The 26804-nt window shown below is 42.1% G+C and overlaps 1 protein-coding gene across 13 annotated transcripts in view; it reads left to right on the plus strand.

Moving 5' to 3' along the window:
- The window catches only part of ncor1 (nuclear receptor corepressor 1), a 297718-nt gene that overhangs the window by 108826 nt on the left and 162088 nt on the right, over positions 1 to 26804 (plus strand). For all 13 annotated transcript variants that reach the window (XM_072243400.1, XM_072243412.1, XM_072243409.1 and 10 more), the window contains exons 7-11: positions 123 to 179; positions 1143 to 1195; positions 14190 to 14256; positions 14965 to 15137; positions 25089 to 25179. In XM_072243400.1, the coding sequence (XP_072099501.1) occupies positions 123 to 179; positions 1143 to 1195; positions 14190 to 14256; positions 14965 to 15137; positions 25089 to 25179 (441 nt within the window). The remainder of the gene's footprint in view (positions 1 to 122; positions 180 to 1142; positions 1196 to 14189; positions 14257 to 14964; positions 15138 to 25088; positions 25180 to 26804) is intronic.

Consider the following 26804-nt stretch of genomic DNA (forward strand, 5'->3'; position numbering starts at 1 on the left):
GTAGCTGTTTTGATATGCTGAATTTCATGTGAGAAATGGATGGTCAAGTGTGCTTGGTGGTGCAGAATTAATAACTGAGGGAATGAAATACTAAACTGGTTAATATTGATTTTTGTTAACAGAAAAAAGCTGAAGAAGCTCACAAAATACTTGAAGGTCTGGGCCCAAGAGTGGAGTTGGTAAGTGTATATTTAAGTTTCAGTTGTTGCATTCTCCAGGATATTAATACTTCCAGTGGTAAGTGCATTATATGTGTTGTCAGCTCTGCTCAGTGGTTGTAGTTTACCATTGTTCACACTCTGCACTCATTGCTGAGATCAGCTCATAAGAGGAAAAATGGGAAGAGCTGCAACTAGCAGCCAAAAAAGGCATCTTAATGTCAATGATTCTTGGGTATGTGGTTCTTTGCTTTTTGTTCATGATAAGCATTTGTAAAGTACAATAATTTGTGTCAGTAAATCATGGTTGTGAAAGTTTAGATTTTAAATATTTAGATTTATTTAGATTTTAAATAATAGAATTTCAGTTTTGAGTTTAAGTAATGTCTATAGGGAACAGTTAGTGATAAAATACTGGGGTATATTTCTGGTAGGCAAGAACTGTTACTGTATGATACAGTACAGATGGGTATGTTTGACACTATATCAAGATTTGGTCTGGCAGATGAAGGTCTATTGTTGGAATCTTGAGAAGCACAAAGTACTGGAGGAACTCCAATGGGTCAAGCAGCATCTATAGAATGTGAAGAGTTTGTGGTTGATGGAGAGGCTGGAGAACAGGATCAGGACAGGGTGTTGGGGGCCTGATCGATCAGAAGAAAAGAGAAAATGGGCAGAGGGGTACAATTACCAGAAGTTCAAGAATTCAGAGTTGGTGCCATGAGTTGTCGAATACCCTGCAGAATGAGAGATACTGTTTCTCTGATTTGTGCAGTTTGCAGTGAGATCCTTTGGTGTTCTGTGTTGGTCCAGTTTATCAAATGAATTGTGTTCTGTACAGCTTGAGGATTACATGATTTTTTTTATTCTGGAATTGTTATATCAGGGATTGCCATGTGAGTACTGGGCTTTCTTTGATTTTATACATTTAATAATGTAATATAATCAATAACTTCAGATATCACCTGGTCTTTCCCTTTTCAGCCACTTTACAACCAGCCATCTGATACGAAGATATATCACGAAAACATCAAAACGTAAGTGGTATCTAGTAATCTCTCTGCTTAAGACCTTGACAGTATGAAATGGTGTGTACCGAGGGTTTTTTCTTGAAAATCCCTTGCTGAAGCTCATTCTGTTAAACAAGTAAAATGTAACTCCTAATCTGCCATCTTTACCTCATTAGTGAGGTTGTGTTTGACTGTCAGTCCCTGTGCTTTTATTGGTTAGTATTATGAAGCAGTAATTTATACATTTTAAATGGCTAGCTTGCATCATGAGACCTATTATGGTTTGCATTTGGGTAGCAATGGTCAGACATTGCTTATTTATGTAAGGCTAGGTGCAGTGTAGCTCATCATTAAACTGTTATGTGGAAAACAATGTAAAAAAAATTCTAGAAATCAGAATCAGGTTTATTATCACCAGCATTTGACATGAAATTTGTTAACTTAGGAGCAGCAGTTCAATGCAATATATAATCTAGCAAATAGAGAAAAAAAATAAACAAGTAAATCAATTATGTATGTTGAATAGATTTTAAAAATGTGCAAAAACAGAAATACTGTATATTAAAAAATAAGTGAGGTAGTGTTCAAGGGTTCAATGTCCATTTAGGAATCGGATGGCAGAGGGGAAGAAGCTGCTCCTGAATCGGAGTGTGTGCCTTCAGGCTTCTGTACCTCCTACCTGATGGTAACAGTGAGAAAAGGGCATGCTCTGGGTGCTAAAGGTCCTTAGTAATGGACGCTGTCTTTCTGAGGCACCGCTCCCTAAAGGTGTCCTGAGTACTTTGTAGGCTAGTGCCCAAGATGGAGCTGACTAGATTTACTACCATCTGCAGCTTCTTTCGGTCCTGTGCAGTAGCCCCTCCATACCAGACAGTGATGCAGCCTGTCAGAATGCTCTCCACAGTACAACTATAGAAGTTTTTGAGTATATTTGTTGACATGCCAAATCTCTTCAAACTCCTTATAAAGTATAGCCGCTATTTTGCCTTCTTTATAACTACGTCGATATATTGGGACTAAGCTAAATGAAATTTGTACACCAGATAAGATTTAGCCTGAGGATTGGCACATCTTGAACCGCATGTCCTGTCTTTCATCACATTTTTCTTCAGCAGATTATTTCCTCAATTAGTTCCCCATTTATTGCTCCTTTATTTACTAAGTGATCACATACAGATATAATGGGAAGATCTGAGTTATTGAATCTGTCCCAAGCTGCAATAATGGGCGAAGATAGATGTCCAGTTAACAGCAAAAACAGATTGATTATACTAAGTAATGACGTTGAAGTTATGAGAAAAGATTGACAATTATAAAACAATGTAAAATCTTCATTTTGCATAAAACAAGAAAAAGGCAGAGGAGAGGTGAAACTTATTAAGAAATGAAAAAAATTTACACAAGGAAGCTGATTACATGGCCAAGACACTTGGCTGAAATAATCCAATATTGCTTGTTCAAGTTTGCTGCTATATTAGACAATGGTATTGTGAGCAGGGAAGGAAATGTGAAGAGGCTTCAAGGGACAATGGGCAGGCTGAGTGAGTGGAAGGATGCGAATACGAATGCATCCACTTTAGTGCTTGAAACAGCAATTATAACAATTAAAGCACGGAAACAGGCCATTTCGACCCTTCTAGTCCGTGCCGAACCCTTACTCTCACCTAGTCCCACCGACCTACACTCAGCCTATAATCCTCCATTCCTTTCCTGTCCATATAGCTGTCCAATTTAACTTTAAATGACAACATCGAACCTGCCTCAACCACTTCTGCTGGAAGCTCATTCCACATAGCTACCACTCTCTGAGTAAAGAAGTTCCCCCTCATGTTACCCCTAAACTTTTGCCCTTTAACACTCAACTCATGTCCTCTTGTTTGAATCACCCCTACTCTCAATGGAAAAAGCCTATCCATGTCATCCCCCTCATAATTTTAAATACCTCTATCAAGTCCCCCCTCAACTTTCTACGCTCCAAAGAATAAGGACCTAACTTGTTCAACCTTTCTCTGTAACTTAGATGAAACCCAGGCAACATTTTAGTAAATCTCCTCTGCACTGTCTCAATTTTGTTGACATCTTTCCTATAATTCGGTGACCAAAACTGTACACAATACACCAAATTTGGCCTCCCTAATGCCTTGCACAATTTCAACATCACATCCCAACTCCTATAGTCAATGCTCTGATTTATGAAGGCCAGCATACCAAAAGCTTTCTTCACCATCCTATCCACATGAGATTCCACCTTCAGGGAACTATGCACCATTATTCCTAGATCCCTCTGTTCTACTGCATTCTTCAATGCCCTACCATTTACGTCCTATTTTGATTAGTCCTACCAAAATGTAGCACCTCACATTTATCAGCATTAAACTCCATCTGCCATCTTTCAGCCCACTCTTCTAACTGGCCTAAATCTCTCTGCAAGCTTTGAAGATCTACTTCATTATCCACAACTCCACCTATCTCAGTATCATCTGCATACTTACTAATCCAATTTACCACCTCATCATCCAGATCATTAATGTATATGACAAACAACATTGGACCCAGTACAGATCCCTGAGGCACACCGCTAGTCACCGTCCTCCAATCTGACACACAGTTTTCCAGCACTACTCTCTGGCATCTCCCATCCAGCCACTGCCGAATCCATTTTACTACTTCAATACTAATACCTAACGATTGAATCTTCCTAACTAACCTTCTGTGTGGAACCTTGTCAAAGGCCTTACTGAAGCCCATATAGACAACATCCACCGCTTTGCCAAGGTCAACTTTCCTAGTAACCCCTTCAAAAAATTCAATAAGATTTGTCAAACATGACCTTCCACGCACAAATCCATGTTGACTGTTCCTAATCAGACCCTGTCTATCCAGATTATTATATATACCATCTCTAAGAATCCTTTCCATCAATTTACCCACAACTGACGTCAAACTTACAGGCTGATAATTGCTAGGTTTACTCTTAGAACCCTTTTTAAACAATGGAACAACATGAGAAATACGCCAATCCTCCGGCACCATCCCCGTTTCTAATGACATTTGAAATATTTCTGTCAGAGCCCCTGCTATTTCTATACTAACTTCACTCAAGGTCCTAGGGAATATCCTGTCAGGACCTGGAGACTTATCCACTTTTATATCCCTTAAAAGCTCCAGTACTTCCTCTTATTTAATCATCATAGTTTCCATAACTTCCCTACCCGTTTCCCTTATCTTACACAATTCAATATCCTTCTCCTGAGTGAATACCGAAGAAAAGAAATCGTTCAGAATCTCTCCTGTCTCTTTTGGCTCCCACAATCACAACCTTGTGCTTACTACAAATATCTGCTATCTCCTTACAAATTTGCTCCTCCAATTCTCGCTCCCCATTTGGTGGTCTATAATACACCCCCATAAGTGTTACTACACCTTTCCCATTCCTTAATTCCACCCAAATAGCCTCCCTAGACGAGCCCTCTAATCTATCCAGCCAGAGCACCGCTGTAATATTTTCTCTGACAAGCAATGCAACACCTCCCCCTCTTGTCCCTCAGATTCTATCACACCTGAAGCAATTAAATCCAGGAATATTTAGTTGCCAATCACACCCCTCCTGTAACCATGTTTCACTAATAGCTACCACATCATACTTCCAGTTATCAATCCATGCTTTAAGCTCATCCACCTTTCTTGTAATGTTCCTAGCATTAAAATAAATGCATTTAAGAAATTTTCCACCTCTTACTGTCTGTTTATCACTAACGGTGCAAACAACTTTACTATTTTCTTTTTGTTCCTTCTCCCCTACATCTGTTCCTATACTCTGGTTCCCCTCCCACCTTGTATCTAGTTTAAATCCACTGGAGCCTCTAGCAAACCTAACTGCAAGAATATTTGTCTCCCTCCAGTTCAGATGTAAACCGTCCCGCCAGAACAGGTCCCACCTCCCCTGGAAAACTGCCCAATTATCTATAAATCTGAAGCCCTCCCTCCTGCACCATGTCTTCAGCCACGTGTTGATCTGCACTATCTTACTACTTCTAAACCCACCTGCACGTGGTACTGGTAGCAACCCTGAGATTGCTATCCTGGAGGTCCTGCCCTTTAATTTGGTGCCGAATACCCTAAACTCACCTTTCAGGACCTCCTCACTCTTCCTACCCACATCATTGGTCCCTACATGGACCACAACATCCGGCTGCTCACCCTCCCCCTTGAGAATACCGAGAACTCGATCTGAGATATCGCGGACCTTGGCACCAGGGAGGCAACAGACCATCCGGGGTTCTCGATCTCTTCCACAGAATCTCTTACCTGTCCCCCTGATTATCGAATCCCCTATCACTACTGCTCTCCTCTTTTCCCTCCCCTTCTGAGTTGAAGGTCCCATCTCGGTGCCAGAGACGCAACCACTGCAATTTGTCCCTGGTAGGTCATCCCCATCAACAGTATCCAAAACGATGCACTTATTATTGGTGGGAACGGCCACAGGGGTGCTCTGCTCATTCTGTCTATTCCCCTTCCCTCTCCTGGCAGTCACCCAGCTACCTGTCTCCTGACTCTTAGTGGTGACTATCTCTCTGTAACTCCTGTTTATTTCTGCCTCTGCCTCCCGAATGATCCGAAGTTCGTCCAGCTCCAGCTCCAGTTCCCTAACTCGGTTTGTCAGGGGCTGCAGCTGGATGCACCTTTTACAGGTGTAGTCATCAGGGACAATTGTGCTCACCCTGACTTCCCACATACTGCAAATGGAACACTCAGCTGCCCTAACTGCTGCCTCCATTACCTACTTCTAAGGTAATTAAATTAATTAAAGGAACTTACCTGGCCATACCTCACTTGGAGTGAAGTTCTTCCTCAGCCTCTGCTTGCCGAAGCCTCAGGAGCCAAAGCCTTCCTACTCTGTCTCCCTCTACTCTGTCGCCCACTCCGTTAATCTGCTGTCTTTTAAACACTCCCGCTGCCTCACGGTCCGACTTACACGTGCTTGCACAGTTGTGTCCCGTTCAACTGCCGAAGAAAAATAATGAGTATGCTTGTATAAATACACATAGTTATCCATGTACACAGGTGTGCCAAATGCGTCTACCTCTTCCACCAGTGTTGTCACTTTTAGGGAACAACGAACATGGATGCTAGGGGTCTTAATCAATATTCTTTAGCATTGTATATGTATTGTGCCTATTTGACTTCCCAAAATGTATGACCTTCCACTTGTTTTGATTAAGTTCCATCTGCCAGCTCCCCAACTGATCTATATCATAGCTGTGGGTCAGATGGATGTGTGGTTGAAGGAATGATAAAGAGTTACCTGATCAAGGACAGTTTGCACCTTAACCAGAATGGAGGTGATGTCCTTGCCAGCACTGTTGGAGAATGATCAAACTGAGCTGGCAGAGAGCGGGAGCTTCGAGTAGTTCACATGGAGAAGTATATTTTTCTAAAGGAGAAAAAATGAGTAAATCCAGTTGGTTGAACAAGTCAGTAAGTGGCCAATAAGAGAATTCAAAGCAAAATAGCATCTATTTTAATGCAGAGTACAACCAGTAAAGCAGATAAATTTAATGCTTTGAATAACATGAAGATCTATGATGTTATGCAATCACTGAGACTGGCAACTCAGTATCCAAGGGATACAATTTTCAGGTAAAACAGAGGAGATTGTTAAATGGAAGAATGCATTGCACCATTAGTCAAAAGGTGCATTACTTCATTATTGAGAGAAGATATCTACAAGGCTCATTGAATGATGCTATATGGTAGTGATTAAAAACAAAATGGGTGTCATCATAGACCTTCCTAGACTTGGCAGGAAATGGATGAACAGATATGGTGGCAGATTTCAGTGAGGCACAGTAAAAATGGAGTTATACTGGGGAATTCAAATATCTTGAATATTAACTGGTTGGCTCCACCATGAGTAAGGTCTCCTCACCATCAAGGACACGTACATGAGGTAATGTCTCAGCAATGTGACATCCATCGTTAGGGCCTGCTGTCCATCTGGGGAATGCCCTCTTCTCAAACAGGCAGGAAGTACAGGAGCCTGAAGGCCCACACTTCAAGGTTCAACAACAGCTGCTCCTCCACTGCTGCCAGGTTCCTGAACTGACTGTAAAACCTTCACACTACCTCAGACTAAATCATTTTTTCTATCTCAATTATTTTGCAGATGTGTAAGTTATGTATAAATTACAGTCTATTAATAGTTTGTGAGTTTGTCCTCATGTTGCTCAAAAAAAACCCCTTAATTTTCATGGTATTTATGCTACAGTATGGTGACAACAGCAATCTTGAACTTGAACACTGGGTTGTCTTTGCATTAAAAAGAGGCGGTCAGTAAAATTTCTTAGGTGTCCTGGAGAGCTTTTTGATACACTATATAGATCGACCAATAGGGAAGAAGCATTACTTGGCTTTCTCAGGGAACGTTGTTCGTCTAGTAGAGCAGATAGAAGTGTGTAGATAGACCAACAAGAGAAGAAGCATTACTGGGTCTTCTAGGGAATGTAGTTCATCTAGTAGAGTGAGTATCAGTTAGGGAACATTTTGGAGATAGTGACCATATCTCTATATTTTAAAATGGTATGGAAAAGGATAGGGATGGGTAATAATTGAGGTCTTAATTGGGGAAAGGACAATTTCATGATCTTAAAGGAAGAATTGGCAAAGGTAGATTAGAAGCATTTACTTGCAGTTAAATTTAAAGATTATAGATGTAGGAGGATGTAAAATGGAAAACATTCAAAGAAGAAATAGCTAGAGTTCAAGGCCAAGATGTTACTGTAAGGATAAAGATCGGGGTAACAAGTATAGGGAATCGAGGACATCAAGGGATATTGAGGTCTGGCTAAAGAAAAGTGGAAGATACCCATTTCATTGTTTATGAAATGATTTGGAATGTTTTGAATGGGACAGGAAACATGCAACAAGAAATAGAACATCTTGTTTTCTTTTCTCATTGTTTATCTAGCTTCTGCTTAATATCTACTGAATAACTTAGATGTATTTATGGGAATGATTTCTACATTTTAGCCAATTTCTGAATAAACAAATTGCCCCAATAAGATCGATGAATATACCAAGTTTTAATAAGCTCCTTAACTGCTTTTATTAACCATACTTATGGCCCTTGATCTGGCTTGTCCTGAATATGGAATTATCCTTTTACATCAATCCTATCAGCATTTTTAAAATTTTAGGCTTCTTTCATTTTACCAGGTCACACAGACCATAAATTATTCTATATAATAACCTTTGAATTGTCAATTCCCCTCTTATTTTTTTTCATACTTCCTCTTGCACTCTGTATCCCACTTTTGAACTCGCATTTTATACCTTTAAAATGAAATTTTGGAAAACTAGAAGAACATCAAAGACTGTACCTGGAAGCCAACAAATAACCATGACTTGAGCTCTCTCCTTAAAGCATTTCTCTGCCTTGAAGCAGTTTGCTCTCCTTATGTACAAATGAAATAAATAATGTATTGTTTTCACTGTATTTGTGATTTTTATAAAAATTCAGTTCAGCTTGCTTGCTCCTAGCAACTTTCTACTTGTTCTGGTTTGCAGGATTTCTCTATGATAGGGGTTCCCAATCTTCTTTATGACATGGACCTTTACCTTTAACCGAGGAGTCCGTGGAATCCAGGTTGGGAACCCCTGCTTTAAGACCTCTATCAATGAGTAACTCCTTTCATTACTCTCTCCAGGGCGTACACATCCTCTTTCAGCATAATTATCAGTTGTTATAAACAAAATACCAAATGTTTGTTGATGTAATGGACTGGATCATAGTTCATCCAGCCCACACTCATCCCTTGTGCTTTTCCCACGGTAGATCCCAAGTCCTGCTCCCAGTATACCCTGATGCCCTAAAGCAACTTGCTGTTAAAAGCTTTGGGACAAATTTTAACTTTCGTTGCTGGTCAAAGACATTAACTGACTGTTCAAATGTACTTGTATCATTAGTAAGCAAAAAATTTTGAATAATTCAAAAATTGTGTGCTAGAAAGCAATTATAAACTTCAAGATCAAGTAAGATAATAATATGAAACTGATGCACAAGATTAGGAGCAAGCTAATCCATTTGATGCAGTTAACTAGCAGTTGGCTGGAACCACCAGCTGAAAATGATTAAATTCCAGCCTTGTACTTTAATTCCATCTGGAGCAGTGCTGAGCATAGAAACATACATCACCGAAAGGGGTCCTTTTGGCCCACTGTAATGCCTATCCACTCTAATCTTATTTGCCGATATCCTCTGTCTTTCCTATTGAAGGACTGTATCTGTCCAATTGCCCTTTAAACATTATAATTCTATCTGCTTCCACCATCTTGACCAGCTCATCCCAGATACTCTCTCTCTAGGTGGAAAGGCTGCCCCTCCCCCCCCACCCAATCTCACTAACATTTTTGCTCTTAAAGTGAAAGAGCCTGTCCCTTATAATTCTAGGTAAAAGATCCTGACTATCCTATCTCCATGTTCATCTTAATTCTTATTAACATCCTTTAGGCCCCACCTTATCTTCCTATGAAGATGAAAAATCTAACTTATCAAATGTCACCTTGTAACTACAGTTCTTCATTCCAGAGAATCTCTTATTACCACATTTTTTCCTGTAGTGCAACGACCTGAACAGTATACATTACTGCAAGTGCAGTCTAACCAATGTTCAGTACAATTACAACATGATGTCCCAGCTCCTGTACTCAATACCTTAGCCCTTGAATGCAAGCATACCAAACGCCTTTTTCTTACCCTATCCACCTGTGTTACGACTTTAAACAAACCATGGACTTGTACCCCAAGGTCTCTCTGTATCGGTGTTCCTATGATCCTTACCATTTACTCTATATATCCCATCAGATCTGACTTCTCAAATTTCATTACAACACTGTCCATATTAAATTCTGTCACCACTGTGCCCAGTATTTCAGCTGATCTGTATCCCACTATAGCATTGCATCACTTTGTTCCCTGTCAAGGAGTTCACTAATATTTGTGTTATCTGCAAACTTACTAAACGTTATGTAGGAGGCAAGGAATTGTAAAAGCGGCCTTGTATTTATATTGTATTGGACTCTATCCCATATTCGTATTTTAATTCATGGATTTTGAGCATTAGAAAAAGGAGCACCATAATAACTAATGGTTGTGGTCATTGCTGGAATTTCTGTTAGCTTCAGAATTTTGTTTCAGAAGAGAGGTTAACTGGATGTAATTTCTCTTTAACCTTATATCACTCGTGAAAATCATGAAAACAGCAGATAAAGGAAGTCTGAAGTAAAATTAGAAAATGCTGGAAACACTTTACAAGTCAGACAACTTCTGTGAAAAGAAAGTTGACATTTTGGGACCAGGATCCTTCATCAGAATGGAGAGAGATAAAACAAGCTAGTGTTATGGAATATATAAAGCGATCTTCCCTTTGTTCTATCCATTCCCTTACCCACCTTTTCTGCTACCCATATCTTGTTTTTCTCTTTCCCCATTCTGATGTGGTTTCTTTGGTTCAGAAATTGAAAATGTTAACTGTTTCTTTTTCCTGACTGACCAGCCAAGTATTTGCAGCATTTTCTGTTTCCAGCAATAAGAGGAAAAACGGGAAGAGCTGCAAAGAATTTTTGGATACACCATCTTTTCCTGTTCTTTCAGATGCGTATTGTAGGTAATACAGATTTCAGAATTATACAGGAACGCAGGTATTGTTGTTGCCTACTGGAGGATTAACTTTGTCCTTGGCTTGAGTCTTGATCTTCAACATGTACACACAGATGTGGCTGGAACTGAGGGTGGAAAATGTGGGTGGGCTGGTGGTCAAATTCATGGGGTGCATGTGGAGGTGAACCAGAGCTGGACTCTGGGTTCAGGAATGTGGTTAGGTCTGTAGCTAACTGGTGACTGGTGGGGGGGGGGGGGGGGGGGAGAAAGGAGGGATATATTGGACAAGAAAGAAGGTAATGTGTACATTGAGGAAAATAAGAGCAATGAGGGCAGAAGGACCAGGTCACTGACCTGGGCAGGTTTAAGGTGATGTCTCTGGTTTAAGTTGATACTGTCCATTGTTAATTTGGCTAGCAGTAATTGTAGAAATGTTAATGTGATGCAAAATGCATTCTGAACAAGAAAGAAATTTTTCCTATGACTTAGAAAGAGTCAAGCATGTTCTGGAAGGCAGATTCTTTGTTCAGTTTCTTATCATAAGAGTAACTACTCCTATCAGATTACAAAATCTGCAAAGCAACAGTGGCCATTTTGTTCTCTGATTTCAGTTCCCCTTTCTATTCTTGCACCAACCTGTTCATCCTCCACGTTCTACTCTTATTGGAGTAAGGCCCATTACAGACTAGAGGAACAAAACATATTCTGCTTGGGTAGTCTACAACCTAATTGTATCAACATTATGTGTACATTTCCTGTGTTTCTTTCTCTCGCCCAGTCACCCCGCCATCATCCAGTTTCATTCTCCGGCCCTACCTGTTTCTATCGACCCCTCATCCCTCCCATATCTGTTTCCACTTACCACCTTCTGTATTAAATTCAGCATCAGATGCTTCACGTTTTCAAGCATCACCTTCCAGCCATTGTCTCTACCTTCACCCTCCAGCTGCCCCTTTTTTCTCTTTCCTTAACTATTTGTACCCTATCTAGCTGCTACTCCTCTTTCCATGCCTGGCTTCACCTGCCCTTCATCTCTGTACTCACTTTTTTGCACTAATCACCTACCAGCCTTTGCCTCTCACCTCTATATTGGCTATTTTCTCTCTACAGTGCATTACAGGCCCTTCGGCCCACAATGTTGTGCCGATCATGCAATCTGCTCCAGAAACTGCCTAGAATTACCCTACTGCAGGGCCCTCTATTTTTTCTAATTTCCATGTACCTATCTAAGTGTAACACTGGCTTCACCTAGCAGCTTAATCTAGGGAGTGATAACCCCCCCCCCCCCCCCGCCAAACTTAAGAAATCTCGGTTGGGTGGATGCTGCGCGATGTCCCCTGTTACAAAACAGTACCCCGAAATAACAAACAGTACACAATATGTGATTGAACAATTAAGCTTTATAACTTTTACTTTGACTATATGGTTAGTGGAGAAACAAAATATAAAAGAAAAGGGGTGTCAATCTTATTAAACAGTCTGTGCACAATGTTGGAGCTCACGCAGTTCAGTAGTCCGTCTTCCACCATCGATCTCCGAGCGTCGCCGACCTTCGGACCTCCGCTCGGAGTCCACCCCATCTGGCTATCTACCAAATTTCTCCATTTGCGTCTTCTTTCTTCATTTCTCCTTCTCCTTCTGGCAAAAGCCCGTGAAAACAACTGCTTCCAGAATCACAAGATAGGGCAACAAAATTCCGATTGGCTAACATGCATCAACAGTCCAGTTATCTCCAGCAATAACCCAAACATTGCTGCTACAGAGAAACCGTTACCTCAGCAGTGAACATTACAAAGAAGCCATTACATAAGAGTCCCTTAAAAGACTCTCTTTTATTGTACCTGCCTCTACCACAGTCACTGGCAATGCATTCCACCCACCCACCACTCTCTGTGTAAAAGCTTACCCTGACATCTCCTCTGTACCTGCTTCCAAGCACCTTAAAACTGTGCCCTCTCTTATTATCCATTTCAGCCCTGGGAAAAAACCTCTGACTATCCACACGATAAATGCCTCTCATCATCTTATACACCTCTATCAGGTCACCTCTCATAGGGTATGCTCCCCAAGCCAGACAACATCCTTGTAAATCTCTTCTGCACCCTTTCTATAGCTTCCACATCTTTCCTGTAGTGAAGTGACCAGAACTGAACACGGTACTCCAAGTGGGATCTAACTAAGGTCTTGTATATCTTTAACATTACCTCACAACTCTTGAACTCAGTCCCACGGTTGATGAAGGCCATCACACCATATGCCTTCATTGTCAACCTGCACAGCAGCTTTGAGTGTCCTATGGACACAGACCCCAAGATCTCGCTAATCCTTCACACTGCCAATAATCTTACCATTAATATATTATGTCTTCAAATTTGACCTACCAAATGAACCTCTTCACACTTATCTGGGTTGAACTCTATCTGCTACTTCTTAACCCAGTTCTGCATCCTATCGATATCCTGCTGTAACCTCTGACAACCCTCCAGACGATCGATAACACCACCAACTTACTAACCCACCCGTCTACCTCCTCATCCAGGTCATTTATAAAAAATCACGAAGAGGAGGGGTCACAGAACAGATCCCTGCGTAACACCACTGGCCACTGACCTCCATGCAGAATACAAAGCATCTACAACCACCCTTTGCCTTCTAGATCCAGAAAGCAAGGTCTCCTTGGATCCCATGCCTCATTACTTTCTGAATGAGCCTCACATGGGGAATCTCATCAAATACCTTACTGAAATCCATATACACTACATCCACTGCTCTACCTTCATCAATGTGTTTTGTTACATCCTCAAAGAATTCAATCATGTTCAAAAGGCCTGGCCTGACCTTTCACCTCTACTGATGCTGGCTGACCTATGAGTGTTTCCTGCAGTTTTTTGTACAAGACTCTAGCATCTGCATCTCTTGTGTGTGCAGACTTCAGTTACCTGGGCTATAGGATTTTGAGTCATTTTGCTATGGGTTTTAATCTCAAATATGCATTGATGTAATCAGTGAGCTCTGTGCATTTCACATCTTTCTAGCTGGTAATTATTACTTGTAATTTCAAAGTAGGAAGGCTCTGTACTTTGTTGTTCTCAGTGGTTGCATATATGCGCAGATGGCCTTTCATACTAATGTTGTACTTTGTTTTATTATTTTTCCTCAGTGATAAATGCAAAATAAAACTGCAATAATGGAAGTGTGGAACACCTAGGGCAATCTATTTGCCTTGTACTGTCCAAACATCCCTTTTGTTCCCCCCCTACCCACCCACCCACACAAAAGGTTTTAGCAGCCCAGTCACTTAAAAGCATGCACTGCTCCTCCTTTACTCTCCCGCTTTCACCTTGTGTATTGTTTGTATTGTAGGAACCAAGTAATGAGGAAAAAACTGATCCTCTTTTTCAAGCGGAGAAATCATGCTCGTAAACAGAGGGTATGTTCTACTACGAAAACTGGTCAAATTTAAATGTAAATCATGCTCGTAAGCGGTATGTTCTACTATGAAAAATGTATAAATTTAAATGTAAAAGGTGAAATAATAAAGAAAATTTAAAGGTCAGATGTATAGTATGGAACCCTAAGCAGTAGGAGGAGGTTTGGAAAAAGTTAGTTTACTTGGCTGTATGCGTGGAAGTGATAATCCACCCCCCCCCCCCCCCCACAAATTATTGGCACAACCATAGCCATGTGTTTAATATTGTTTATAAGGTGATTGAGATTGGACTGACACAACAGCAGTGTTAGTGTAACCAACTCGGTTGCATAATTGAGGTGTTTGAATTCATTGCAGTATTTACAATGCTGGAAAGTTTTCTCCCCAGAGATGATGGGAAAGGCAGCTCCTGTGCACAGTGGCAACTTGGCCTCAAAGTATTACCAAACCCTTATCAGTTAAAATTCAGTATCTTAGTATTTACTTTCTGTTATGTTCGGTAGCTTAACTGTAAATTTACATTGATCCTTTGGTCATATTTTCTTCCTTGTGTGGTCAGTCTCTTGGGGAATGACCCTGCCCACTTTCACAGAGGAATATTGATACGTGAGCCCACCTTCAGCTTTCAGTCCCATCTTCCTTTTTAGGAGCATAGTTGATGCACATCAAGTTTTGCTTAATTCTCCAAGTATCCTGAATGTTTTACAGGAACAAAAGATCTGTCAGCGCTATGATCAACTCATGGAGGTTTGGGAAAAGAAGGTGGAAAGGATAGAAAATAACCCTCGGCGGAAGGCAAAGGAGAGTAAGACCAGGGAATATTATGAGAAGCAATTTCCAGAAATTCGCAAGCAGCGGGAGCAGCAGGAGCGTTTTCAAAGGTAATGACCATTACTTCAACTCATCTTGCAAAGGGAAAATTCAGAAAATCAGAACTCAAAAGTCGTTTTTTTTTAAACTGCTCGAGGAGAAGGGTCTGCACTGCGCAAGCGCGTGACGTAGCGCGCCAAGGTTTAAAAAGGGAAAATTTCAACGCTTCTTGTTTCAGTCGAAGCAAGTAGCTGAAGAAGTGAGTGGAAGAATTTCGGGTCGAAAAAGTCGTTTTTTTTTAAAGAACTGCTCGGGGAGAAGGGTCTGCACTGCGCTGGCGCGTGACGTAGCGCGCCAAGGTTTAAAAAGAGAAAATGTCAACAGTTCTTGTTTCAGTCGAAGCAAGTAGCTGAAGAAGTGAGCGGAAGAATTCGGGTCGAAAAATTCGTTTTTTTTTTAAACTGCTCGGGGAGAAGGGTCTGCACTGCGCAGGCGCGTGACATAGCGCGCCAAGGTTTAAGAAGCAGACCATCATATACAGCGGCCATCGTCGGAGTGGACTGAGTCAGAGTGGGGCGGCTTTGGCTCAAACAGGCTTCGGCGAGAACAGGCAGAGGCCAGGGTAGGTTCTGGTAAGTTTTTTGTTCAGATTGTCTAGCGTAGAGAGAATGCCAGGCAGGATGTTGGAATGCTCTTCTTGCAGGATGTGGGAAGTCAGGGAGCCCTCCGGTGTCCCTGACAACGACACCTGCAGGAAGTGCATCCAGCTGCAGCTCCTAACAAACTGCGTTAGGGAACTGGAGCAGGAGCTGGATGACCTGCGGATCATTCTGGAGAATGAGGAGATTGTAGATCGTAGCTACAGGGAGGTAGTTACGCCAAAGGAGCAGAGGACAGGAAATTGGGTCACTGTCAGGCGAGGGAAGGGGAAAGGGCAGGCAGAGCAGGGTTCCCCTGTGGCCATTCCCCTCAGCAACAAGTATACCGCATTGGATACTGTTGGGGGGGATGACTTACCTGGGACTAGTTGCAGTAGTCGGATCTCTGGCACTGAGACTGGCTCTGCAGTGCAGAAGGGAGGGGGGAGAAAGAGGAGAGCCGTAGTGATAGGAGACTCGATAGTTAGAGGTGCAGATAGGAGGTTCTGTGGTGGTGACAGAGAATCCAGGATAGTTTGTTGCCTCCCGGGTGCCAGGGTCAAGGATGTCTGTGATCGATTGCATGACATTCTGAAGTGGGAGCGTTATCAGCCAGATGTCGTGGTGCACATCGGTACCAATGACATAGCAAGGAAGAGTGAGGAGGTCCTGGACAGTGAGTATAGAGAGCTTGGTAGGAAGTTGAAAAGCAGGACCTCGAGGGTGGTAGTCTCAGGATTGCTACCTGTGCTACGTGCCAGTGAGGGTAGGAATAGGATGCTCTGGAGGAGGAACAAGTGATTGAGGAACTGGTGTAGCGGGCAGGGTTTCAGATTTCAGGATCATTGGGACCTCTTCTGGGGCAGGTGGGACCTGTACAAGAGAGACGGGTTACACTTGAACCACAGGGGGACCAATATTCTTTCAGGGAGGTTTGTTAGTGCTATTGGGGAGGCTTTAAACTAGATTTGCAGGGGAATGGGAACCAGAGTGCCAGAGCTGACAGTGTGGCTGGGGTGAAAATAAATGATGTTGAAAGTTTAAGCAAATCCGCTGATAGAAAGGTTGTGAGTGGTGGTAAAAGTCTTCTGAGGTGTATATATTTCAATGCTAGGAGTATTGCGGGGAAGGCGGATGAGTTGAGGGCGTGGATTGACACGTGGAATTATGATGTGGTAGCAATTAGTGAAACTTGGCTACAGGAGGGGCAGGACTGTCAGCTTAATATTCCAGGGTTCCGATGTTTCAGATGTGATCAAGGCAGAGGAATGAAAAGTGGGGGAGTAGCATTCCTTGTTGGGGAAAATATTACAGCAGTGCTCAGGCAGGACAGATTAGAGGGCTTGTCTACTGAGTCCTTATGGGTGGAGCTGAGAAACAGGAAAGGTATGGCCACATTAGTGGGATTGTATTACAGACCACCCAATAGTCAACGAGACTTGGAAGAGCAAATCTGCAGAGAGATAGCAGGCAACTGCAGGAAACATAAAGTTGTGGTGGTAGGGGATTTTAATTTTCCATACATTGATTGGGACTCCCATACTGTTAGGGGTCTAGATGGTTTAGAGTTTGTAAAATGTGTTCAGGAAAGTTTTCTAAATCAATATATAAAGGGACCAACTAGAGGGGATGCAATATTGGATCTCCTGTTAGGAAACGAATTAGGGCAAGTGAAAGAAGTCTGTGTAGGGGAGCACTTTGGTTCCAGTGATCATAACACCATTAGTTTCAATTTGATCATGGACAAGGATAGATCTGGTCCTAGGGTTGAGGTTCTGAACTGGAAGAAGGCCAAATTTGAAGAAATGAGAAAGGATCTAAAAAGCGTGGATTGGGACAGGTTGTTCTCTGGCAAAGATGTGATTGGTAGGTGGGAAGCCTTCAAAGGGGAAATTTTGAGAGTGCAGAGTTTGTATGTTCCTGTCAGGATTAAAGGCAAATTGAATAGGAATAAGGAACCTTGGTTCTCAAGGGATATTGCAACTCTGATAAAGAAGAAGAGGGAGTTGTATGAAATGTATAGGAAACGGGGTAAATCAGGTGCTTGAGGAGTATAAGAAGTGCAAGAAAATACTTAAGAAAGAAATCAGGAGGGCTTAAAGAAGACATGAGGTTGCCTTAGCAGTCAAAGTGAAGGATAATCCAAAGAGCTTTTACAGGTATATTAAGGGCAAAAGGATTGTAAGGGATAAAATTGGTCCTCTTGAAGATCAGAGTGGTCGGCTTTGTGCGGAACCAAAGGAAATGGGTGAGATCTTAAATAGGTTTTTTGCATCTATATTTACTAAGGAAGCTGGCATGAAATCTATGGAATTGAGGGAATCAAGTAGTGAGACCATGGAAACTGTACAGATTGAAAAGGAGGAGGTGCTTGCTGTCTTGAGGAAAATTAAAGTGGATAAATCCCCGGGACCTGACAGAGTGTTTCCTCAGACCTTGAAGGAGACTAGTGTTGAAATTGCGGGGGCCCTGGCAGAAATATTTAAAATGTCGCTGTCTACGGGTGAAGTACCGGAGGATTGGAGAGTGGCTCATGTTGTTCCGTTGTTTAAAAAAGGATCGAAAAGTAATCCGGGAAATTATAGGCCGGTGAGTTTAACGTCAGTAGTAGGTAGGTTATTGGAGGGAGTACTAAGAGACAGAATCTACAAGCATTTGGATAGACAGGGGCTTATTAGGGAGAGTCAACATGGCTTTGTGCGTGGTAGGTCATGTTTGACCAATTAGGTCATATTTGACCAATCTGTTGGAGTTTTTCGAGGAGGTTACCAGGAAAGTGGATGAAGGGAAGGCAGTAGATATTGTCTACGTGGACTTCAGTAAGGCTTTTGACAAGGTCCCGCATGGGAGGTTAGTTAGGAAGATTCAATCGCTAGGTATACATAGAGAGGTGGTAAATTGGATTAGACATTGGTTCGATGGAAGAAGCCAGAGAGTGGTGGGAGAGAATTGCTTCTCTGAGTGGAGGCCTGTGACTAGTGGTGTGCCACAGGGATCAGTGCTGGGTCCATTGTTATTTGTCATCTATATCAATGATCTGGATGATAATGTGGTAAATTGGATCAGCAAGTTTGCTGATGATACAAAGATTGGAGGTGTAGTAGACAGTGAGGAAGATTTTCAGAGCCTGCAGAGGGACTTGGACCAGCTGGAAAAATGGGCTGAAAAATGGCAGATGGAGTTTAATACTGACAAGTGTGAGGTATTGCACGTTGGAAGGACAAACCAACGTAGAACATACAGGGTTAATGGTAAGGCACTGAGGAGTGCAGTGGAACAGAGGGATCTGGGAATACAGATACAAAATTCCCTAAAAGTGTCATCACAGGTAGATAGGGTCATAAAGAGAGCTTTTGGTACATTGGCCTTTATTAATCAAAGTATTGAGTATAAGAGCTAGAATGTTATGATGAGGTTGTATAAGGCATTGGTGAGGCCGAATCTGGAGTATTGTGTTCAGTTTTGGTCACCAAATTACAGGAAGGATATAAATAAGGTTGAAAGAGTGCAGAGAAGGTTTACAAGGATGTTGCCAGGACTTGAGAAACTCAGTTACAGAGAAAGGTTGAATAGGTTAGGACTTTATTCCCTGGAGCGTAGAAGAATGAGGGGAGATTTGATAGAGGTATATAAAATTATGATGGGTATAGATAGAGTGAATGCAAGCAGGCTTTTTCCACTGAGGCAAGGGGAGAAAAAAACCAGAGGACATGGGTTACGGGTGAGGGGGGAAACGTTTAAAGGGAACATTAGGGGGGGGCTTCTTCACACAGAGAGTGGTGGGAGTATGGAATGAGCTGCCAGACGAGGTGGTAAATGCGGGTTCTTTTTTAACATTTAAGAATAAATTGGACAGATACATGGATGGGAGGTGTATGGAGGGATATGGTCCGTGTGCAGGTCAGTGGGACTAGGCAGAAAATGGTTCGGCACAGCCAAGAAGGGCCAAAGGGCCTGTTTCTGTGCTGTGGTTTCTATGGTAACTGAATTCATACAGGTTGGAAATGGGCCATTCGACCTGCCATATCCAGGCTGATCAGTGGGCACCCATCTGTATTGATCCCATATTCCAGCATTTGGTCCACTTTCTTTGCCCCATGTGATTCAAGTGTTTATCCAGATGCTTTTTAATTGCTATCAGTGACTCTGCTGTCATAGACAACTATGATCTTGGTACTATCTGGATGAAGAATGTCCCCTTTATATCCTCCCCAAATTTCTTGCCCCTTATGCCTTGCCCTAAGTTTGTGTCTACTAGTTTTAACAATCTATTTAACTCTAAATTTCCCCAATTCTTTTTTGCCACTCCACTACACTGGTTTCCCCATTATAGGAAGAATACCAATGCTTTGGAGAGGTGCAGAAGAGGTTTACCAGGATGGTGCCTGGATTAGAGGGTGTGAGCTATAAGGAGAAGTTGGGTAAATGTGGTTTGTTTTCTCTGGTGCAGCAGAGACCAAGTGGAAACTTAATTGAAATGTATGCTTTTGCAAGAGGTATTGATAGCGTAGACAGCCAGTATCTTTTTTTCCCAGGATCGAATTGCCCTCATACTAGAGGGCATGCATTTACAGTGAGAAGGAATGTCCAAGGGAGATGTGTTGCGCAAGTTCTTTTCACATAGTGGTGAGTGACTTTTTGAATGCAAGTCCGATGGGAATCATTAGATATTTCCATTTAGGACTATTACTGCTATAATCCAGTGACAGCCATGGATACTTCAGTAAGCAACATAGTTTTAAGATATTTAAAAAATTATTGATACTCAAAATTGACAAGCCTTGGATGCTAGACTTGGGGAGAAGTGCAGTTCGCTCCCTTTTAAGAAAACAGAAGTGGGGCCACCACACTGGTCTACAGGTACAATTGAATTCCACTCCCAACTATCCTGCTGGCAAGTGTACAGTCTCTGGAAAATAAACTTGAAGACCCGAGAGCATTCACAGTGATGATGTACTTTGAGAGACTGGTGATTAAAATCTATCAACTTGTGCCTGAGAAGTGACTTAGCTCCATTCCAGTTTGCCAACCGGAGTAACAAGTCCACTGCAGGCTCGTCACTCAACTCTGGTACACCTGGACAGCAAAGTGCATACATCAATATGCTCTTTATTGACTACAGCTCAGCATACAATACCACCATCCCCTCAAAACTAATCAATAAGCTCCATGACCTTGGCCTCAATACCTCATTGTGCTATTGGATCTTGGACTTGCTCACTTGTAGACACTAGTCATCTTGGATTGGCAACAACATCTCCGTGATCTCCATTAGTACAGGCTGTGTGTTAGACCACTGCTGTACTCACTTTACGCTTATGACTGTGTGGTTAAGCACGGCTCCAATGCCATATTTGTGCCATATTTGTTTGCTGATGACACCACTGTTGTGGCCTGAATCAAAGGTGGTGAGGAATCAGCATACAGGAGGGAGATTGAAAATTTGGCTGACTGGTGCCATAATAAAAACTTCTCATTCAATGTCAGCAAGACCAAGGAACTGATTATAGACATCAGGAGAGGAAAACCAGATGTCCATGAGCCAGGCTTCATCGGAGAATCAGAGGTAGTAAGGGTAAGCAGCTTTAAACGCCTAGGTGTTACTATTCAGAGGAGCAGTCCACGGTCCAGCAAGTAGGTGCAATTATGAAGAAAGCACTGCAGCACCTCTACTTCCTTAGGAGTTGTGAGATTTGACAAACTTCTATAGATGTGTAGGGGAGAGGAGTGAGCACATCTTAATGAAACATTGTTGCAGGAAAGCAGTATCCGTCATTAGGGGCCCCCACCACCCAGGACATACACTCTTGCTGCTGCCATCAGAAAGAAGGAATACGAGCCTCAGGGGTCACATCACTAGGTTCAGGAACAGTTACTGCCTCTTGATCTTCAAACCCTTGAATAAAAGGGGATAACTTAAATTCACTTGCCTCATCTTTGAAATGTTCCCACAAGCTATGGACTCACTTTCAAGGACTCTTCATCTCATGTTCTCGACATTTATTGCTTAATTATTTATATTATTGTTTCTTTTAGTATTTGCACAGTTTGTTGCCTTCTTCACTCTAGTTGAACACCTTAGTTGGGCAGTCATTCATTGGTTTTGTTAGTTGTCATCGCTCTCCACTGCAGAATATGACTCTTTGCCTTTTGTGGGCAAGTCAGTTCTGGATCCACAAAGCAATGTCCCCTTTGATCCCATGCCTCCTTACTTTCTCAATAAGCCTTGCATGGGGTACCTTGTCAAATGCCTTGCTGAAATCCATATATACTACATCTACTGCTCTACCTTCATCAACGTGTTTAGTCACATCCTCAGAAAATTGAATCAGGCTCGTAAGGCACAGCCTACCTTTCACAAAGCCATGCTGACTGTTCCTCATCATACTATGCCTCTCCAAATGTTCATAAATCCTGCCCGTCGGGATTTCCTCCATCAACTTACCAACCACTGAAGTAAGACTCACTGGTTTATAATTTCCTGGGCTATCTCTACTCCCTTTCTCGAATAATGGAACAACATCTCCAATCCTCCGGAACCTCTCTTGTCCCCATTGATGATGCAAAGATCATCGCCAGAGGCTCAGCAATCTTCTCCCTCGCCTCCCACAGTAGCCTGGGGTACATCTCGTTGGGTCCTGGTGACTTATCCGACTTGAGACTTTCTAAAAGCTCCAGCACATCCTCTTTCTAAATATCTACGTGCTCAGCTTTTCAGTCCGCTGTAAGTCATCCCTACAATCGCCAAGATCATTTTCCATAGTTACAATGAGAGATTGTATAATAAGATTTTATTCTCTGGACTGTATGAGATTCAGGGACAACCTGATGGAAGAGTTCAAGATCATAAGGGGCGTAGACAAAGAAAAAACACACTGTTTTTTTCCCCCCAAGGAGAGGGTGCCACAACAAGAGGGCATAGGTTTAAGATCAGAGCTGAGAAATTTGTAAACGACATCAGGGGCATCTTTTTCATGCAATGAGTGGTGTGTATTCAGAATCAGCTGCCCAAGATAGCGATTGAGGCAGGGGCATTAGCATCATTTAAAAGCGTCGTGATAACTACATGGACAGGTGAAATTTAGAGGGCCATAGGCCAAACGCAGACAGATAAGACTAGCTTGGACAAGTTGGGCCAGTTGGCCTGTTTCCCTGCTGTATGACTGTTTCCAGAAGTACTTCATAGGCCAAACACAGACAGATAGGACTAGCTTGGACAAGTTGGGCCAGTTGGCCTGTTTCCCTGCTGTATGACTGTTTCCAGAAGTAGTTCAGTGTTTGGCCAGAACTAGAAGTGTATGGAGATCCTCAGAGAGTTGAGGAAGATTTTGAAACAATCTAAACCCCAAAGACAGGCACTCACTGGCCACCTCGATAAGTGACTCAGTTGGCCACAAGAGTGATTTGCTCAGAATGAGAATCAGGTTTATGATCACTGTGTGGCAGGAGTTCTTAATGATGGATGCCACCTTCCAGAAACACTGCTGACCCCAAGGAAAGGACTGGTGTGTGTTCCCTCAATTTCCCTTTCCTGAAGTCCCCCATCATTTTCTTGGTCTTACAGCATTTTGTGTGTGTTGCTCAGATTTCCAGCATCTGCAGATTTTCTCTTGTTAGTTACTATTCTAAAGGTTTTTTCAGTATGCATGCAAGAAAATGAATTTCAGGATTGTATATGGTGACATATATCGATGCTGATAATTCACTTTGAACTTTGAAGATTACAGTTGCATCCTTGACATGTGCCATAGTTGATTGCCAGTGAGGAGAAGATACTACTTCCGATCCACAGACTGTAGTCTTCCAGTAAGGGAGTCAAGGATCCATTTGTAGAGAGAGGTACAGAGACTCAAGTTTTGGAGGATGGGAAGGACATTCAAATATTTTGCAGGCAGTGTTGGGGTTGAACTCCAAACTCCAACACCCGAAGTTGTAATAGTGTCATGCTAACTACTACGCTACCATTGTGCACATCGATTGTTTAGTATTTGGGATACGTTCCCTGCTAGAGAAAAAGATACAGATTGAATCAGAGCCATCAGAAAGATGTTAGGCAAATGCAAGACTCAAATGGATTGATGTCGTATTTGTATCTATTGTGGCTTAGTGGATGGCATTCCCAGGAGATTCTGGCTTGATTGGGTGACACAGCAGTAGTTGCTGCTACCTTGATGTTCAGTCACAAGAATGGCCGGGGGGAGGGAATGTTGCTTGAATAGAGTTTACATGCACTCTCTGTGACTGCCTGATGGTATTTGGTTTCCTTCCAAATTTTAAATGAGCTGATAGGTTAATCGGCATCTAAATTTTCCCTGTGTAGTAGGTAGAAAATGAATATTACTGAGGAATAAGGAGACAGTGAAATCATTGGGTTTGTTGTACTGTAAGTTGAGAGCACTGAGATCACTTTGCTGTCAAAGGGACCATCAGTAGAGTGAGACATAAAACTTGGGGTCATGTTTGTTCTTGGGTAATAGAAAATAATCACACAGGAAAGCAGTCTCTGTATCCTGGCCCAATGCACCCCTCATTAAGCTCCTCTGAAAAAGGTGATCTAGTTATGTCCTGCAGCTCCTTGCTTGAACTGCTTTTATCAAAGTTGTGGTTGTGATTGTTGGAACTTGATCTCCTCTTCAAGTGTCTCAGTGCACTGTCCTTGGTACAGTCATCTTCCTCTGCTCTTTCAAAGGTAATGGTTGTGGTTGTTGAAGCTTGATCACTGTTCAAGTTTCTCAAGGCACTGTCCTAGGGACAGTCACATTCTGCTGCTTTATTAAGGATTTCCTTCCATCATAGGTTAAAGGTGGGAATGTTCACTGGAATTAAATGATGTTCAGTTCCATTTCAGTACTAAAGTCAACCATGACAACCTACAGCATGACAGGTAATTTTTAGGAGCCACAGAAGTGCCAGGCAGTGACTGTCAGCAAATTAGTGTGATCACCTGTACTGATACTCCGTGATGTTACCAACACACAATTCACTGCCACTAGCATCCTAAGGGAATAGAGGGAAGGGGGGTGCTTCATGAGTGACAAGTTGAACTGAGCCAGTCACAGAATCGCAAGGGCAAGTTGGAGGCCACATGTCCTGCAACAAGTGACTTGACACTTGATAGCACTCTCCGTTTAGCTAGAGAACTGCACCTTCAGCATGAATGAAGGGTTTAAAGAGCCCTATCAGAACCCCATTATGATGGTAAATGTATATTTCATCTATTACCGGCATGTAATAATTGAAATGTCTAGCCCCTACAAAATACACTGCAGTTAATTGCCAAGGCTACTCTGACAACACTTCGGCATCAAATCGCTCAAGAATCCTTTTGTATCATGTTTCTTTTTCATGTTTTGAAATGACTAAAAATTTCATTTTTTCCCGCAGGGTTGGACAGAGAGGAGCTGGTCTTCCAGCGACTATAGCCAGGAGCGAGCATGAAATTTCTGAGATCATTGATGGACTTTCTGAACAGGAAGTAAGATATTCATCTCAATTCTTGTTGTTTATTTAAGTTGACAACCTTACCTTGTCCGGTATTTACCTCATGAATTGATGGCGGCTGGTGATTATTGATGGCATTGCTGAGGCATGAGACATGAACTCTAGTGACCTTGTGGCTTTTGATGTGATTCCAAACTTAGTCATTGGCATCCACTTGGCTTAGTAACGATTTTTATGCTGAAATTGAGCATTGAATTTGATACTGAAGATATTTTAGATTTAATGTCCAGATTTCTCTGATCTCTCTGTCTCATTTGACACTTGGAGTTCATGTTCTGATGCACTTTAGGAGTAATCAAGTCACTTTATAGAAAAATCCTGATACCCCAGTTGGGTTTATTAGATCTGATTTCCCTCAGTGAATGTTAATTCAGAACATGGGCAGATGTTTTCGCATATAGTCATCAGATAAGATCTGGCTTTATAAAGCCTCAATTTCTAGAGTTTCACTGTGCTATTTCAACTGTGTGTTTAGGATTATTAATAAGATTCATTTTCATCACTCACCCTATTCTAAACCTCACCAAGTGATATAAGCAGGTACTTATAATCTTGGAGTGGTTGCTTGAATTGTGTTCGGGAAGAATGCCTCAGTACCCAAAGGCTCGAGAAATCGTTGGCTAGAAAGCAGTTAAACAAAATTCCTACAAATACTATCTGGACCACACTACTAGTGAGCTGGTATCCTGGAGTTTAGATTCCACCACAGCAGCTGGAAAATTTAAATTTAAGTAAATAATACCTAGATTTTAAAAAACAGTATCTGTGTGGTTCTATTGAAACTGTTGGGAGTGATTAAAAATAAAGCATCCTCCCTCACCTCCATTCAGGGCCCCAAACAGTCCTTCCAGCTGAGGCAACACTTCACCTGCAAATCTATTGTTTCCAGTGCTCCTAATGTGGCCTCCTCTGCATTGGTGAGACCCGTCGTAAATTGGGGGACAGTTTCGCTAAGCACTATCCGCTCCATCCACCAAAATTGGAACTTCGTGGTTAGCTAAATATTTTAATTCTGATTCCCATTCTGCCGTGTTGGTCCATGGCATCCTCTTTTGCCAAGAAGAGGCCGCCCTTGGTGGAGGGGCAATATCTTGTATTCCATCTGGGTAGCTGCCAACTTGATGGCAATAATATTGATTTTCCAGTTTAAAAAAAATCCCTGCCCTTCCCTCCTCTTCTATTCCCCACTCTGGCCTTTTTACCTTTTCTTGCCTATCACCTCCCCCTGGGTCCCCTCCTTCCCTTTCTCCTGTGGTCCACTCACTTCTCCTATCAGATTCCATCTTCTCTAGCCCTTTACCTTTCCCACCTGCCTGGCTTCACTGTTCACATTCTGTCTATCCTGTTACCCCTCCCTCATCTTTTTATTCTGGCATCTTCCCCCTTTTCAGTCCTGAAGAAGGGTCTTGGCCCAAAACATCAACTGTTAATTCATTTCCATAGATGCTGCCTGCAGAGTTCTTCCAGCATTTTGTGTATGTTGCTTTGGATTCCCAGCATCTGCAGACTTTTTCTTGTTTATGATCTGTTTATTAATGACCTGCAGGAAAAGAAATGTGTTACACTTCCAATCTGGTTTACAGGTTAAACCTAACCCAC

The sequence above is a fragment of the Mobula birostris genome, chromosome 25, assembly GCF_030028105.1.
Source record: "Mobula birostris isolate sMobBir1 chromosome 25, sMobBir1.hap1, whole genome shotgun sequence".
Taxonomy (NCBI): domain Eukaryota; kingdom Metazoa; phylum Chordata; class Chondrichthyes; order Myliobatiformes; family Myliobatidae; genus Mobula; species Mobula birostris.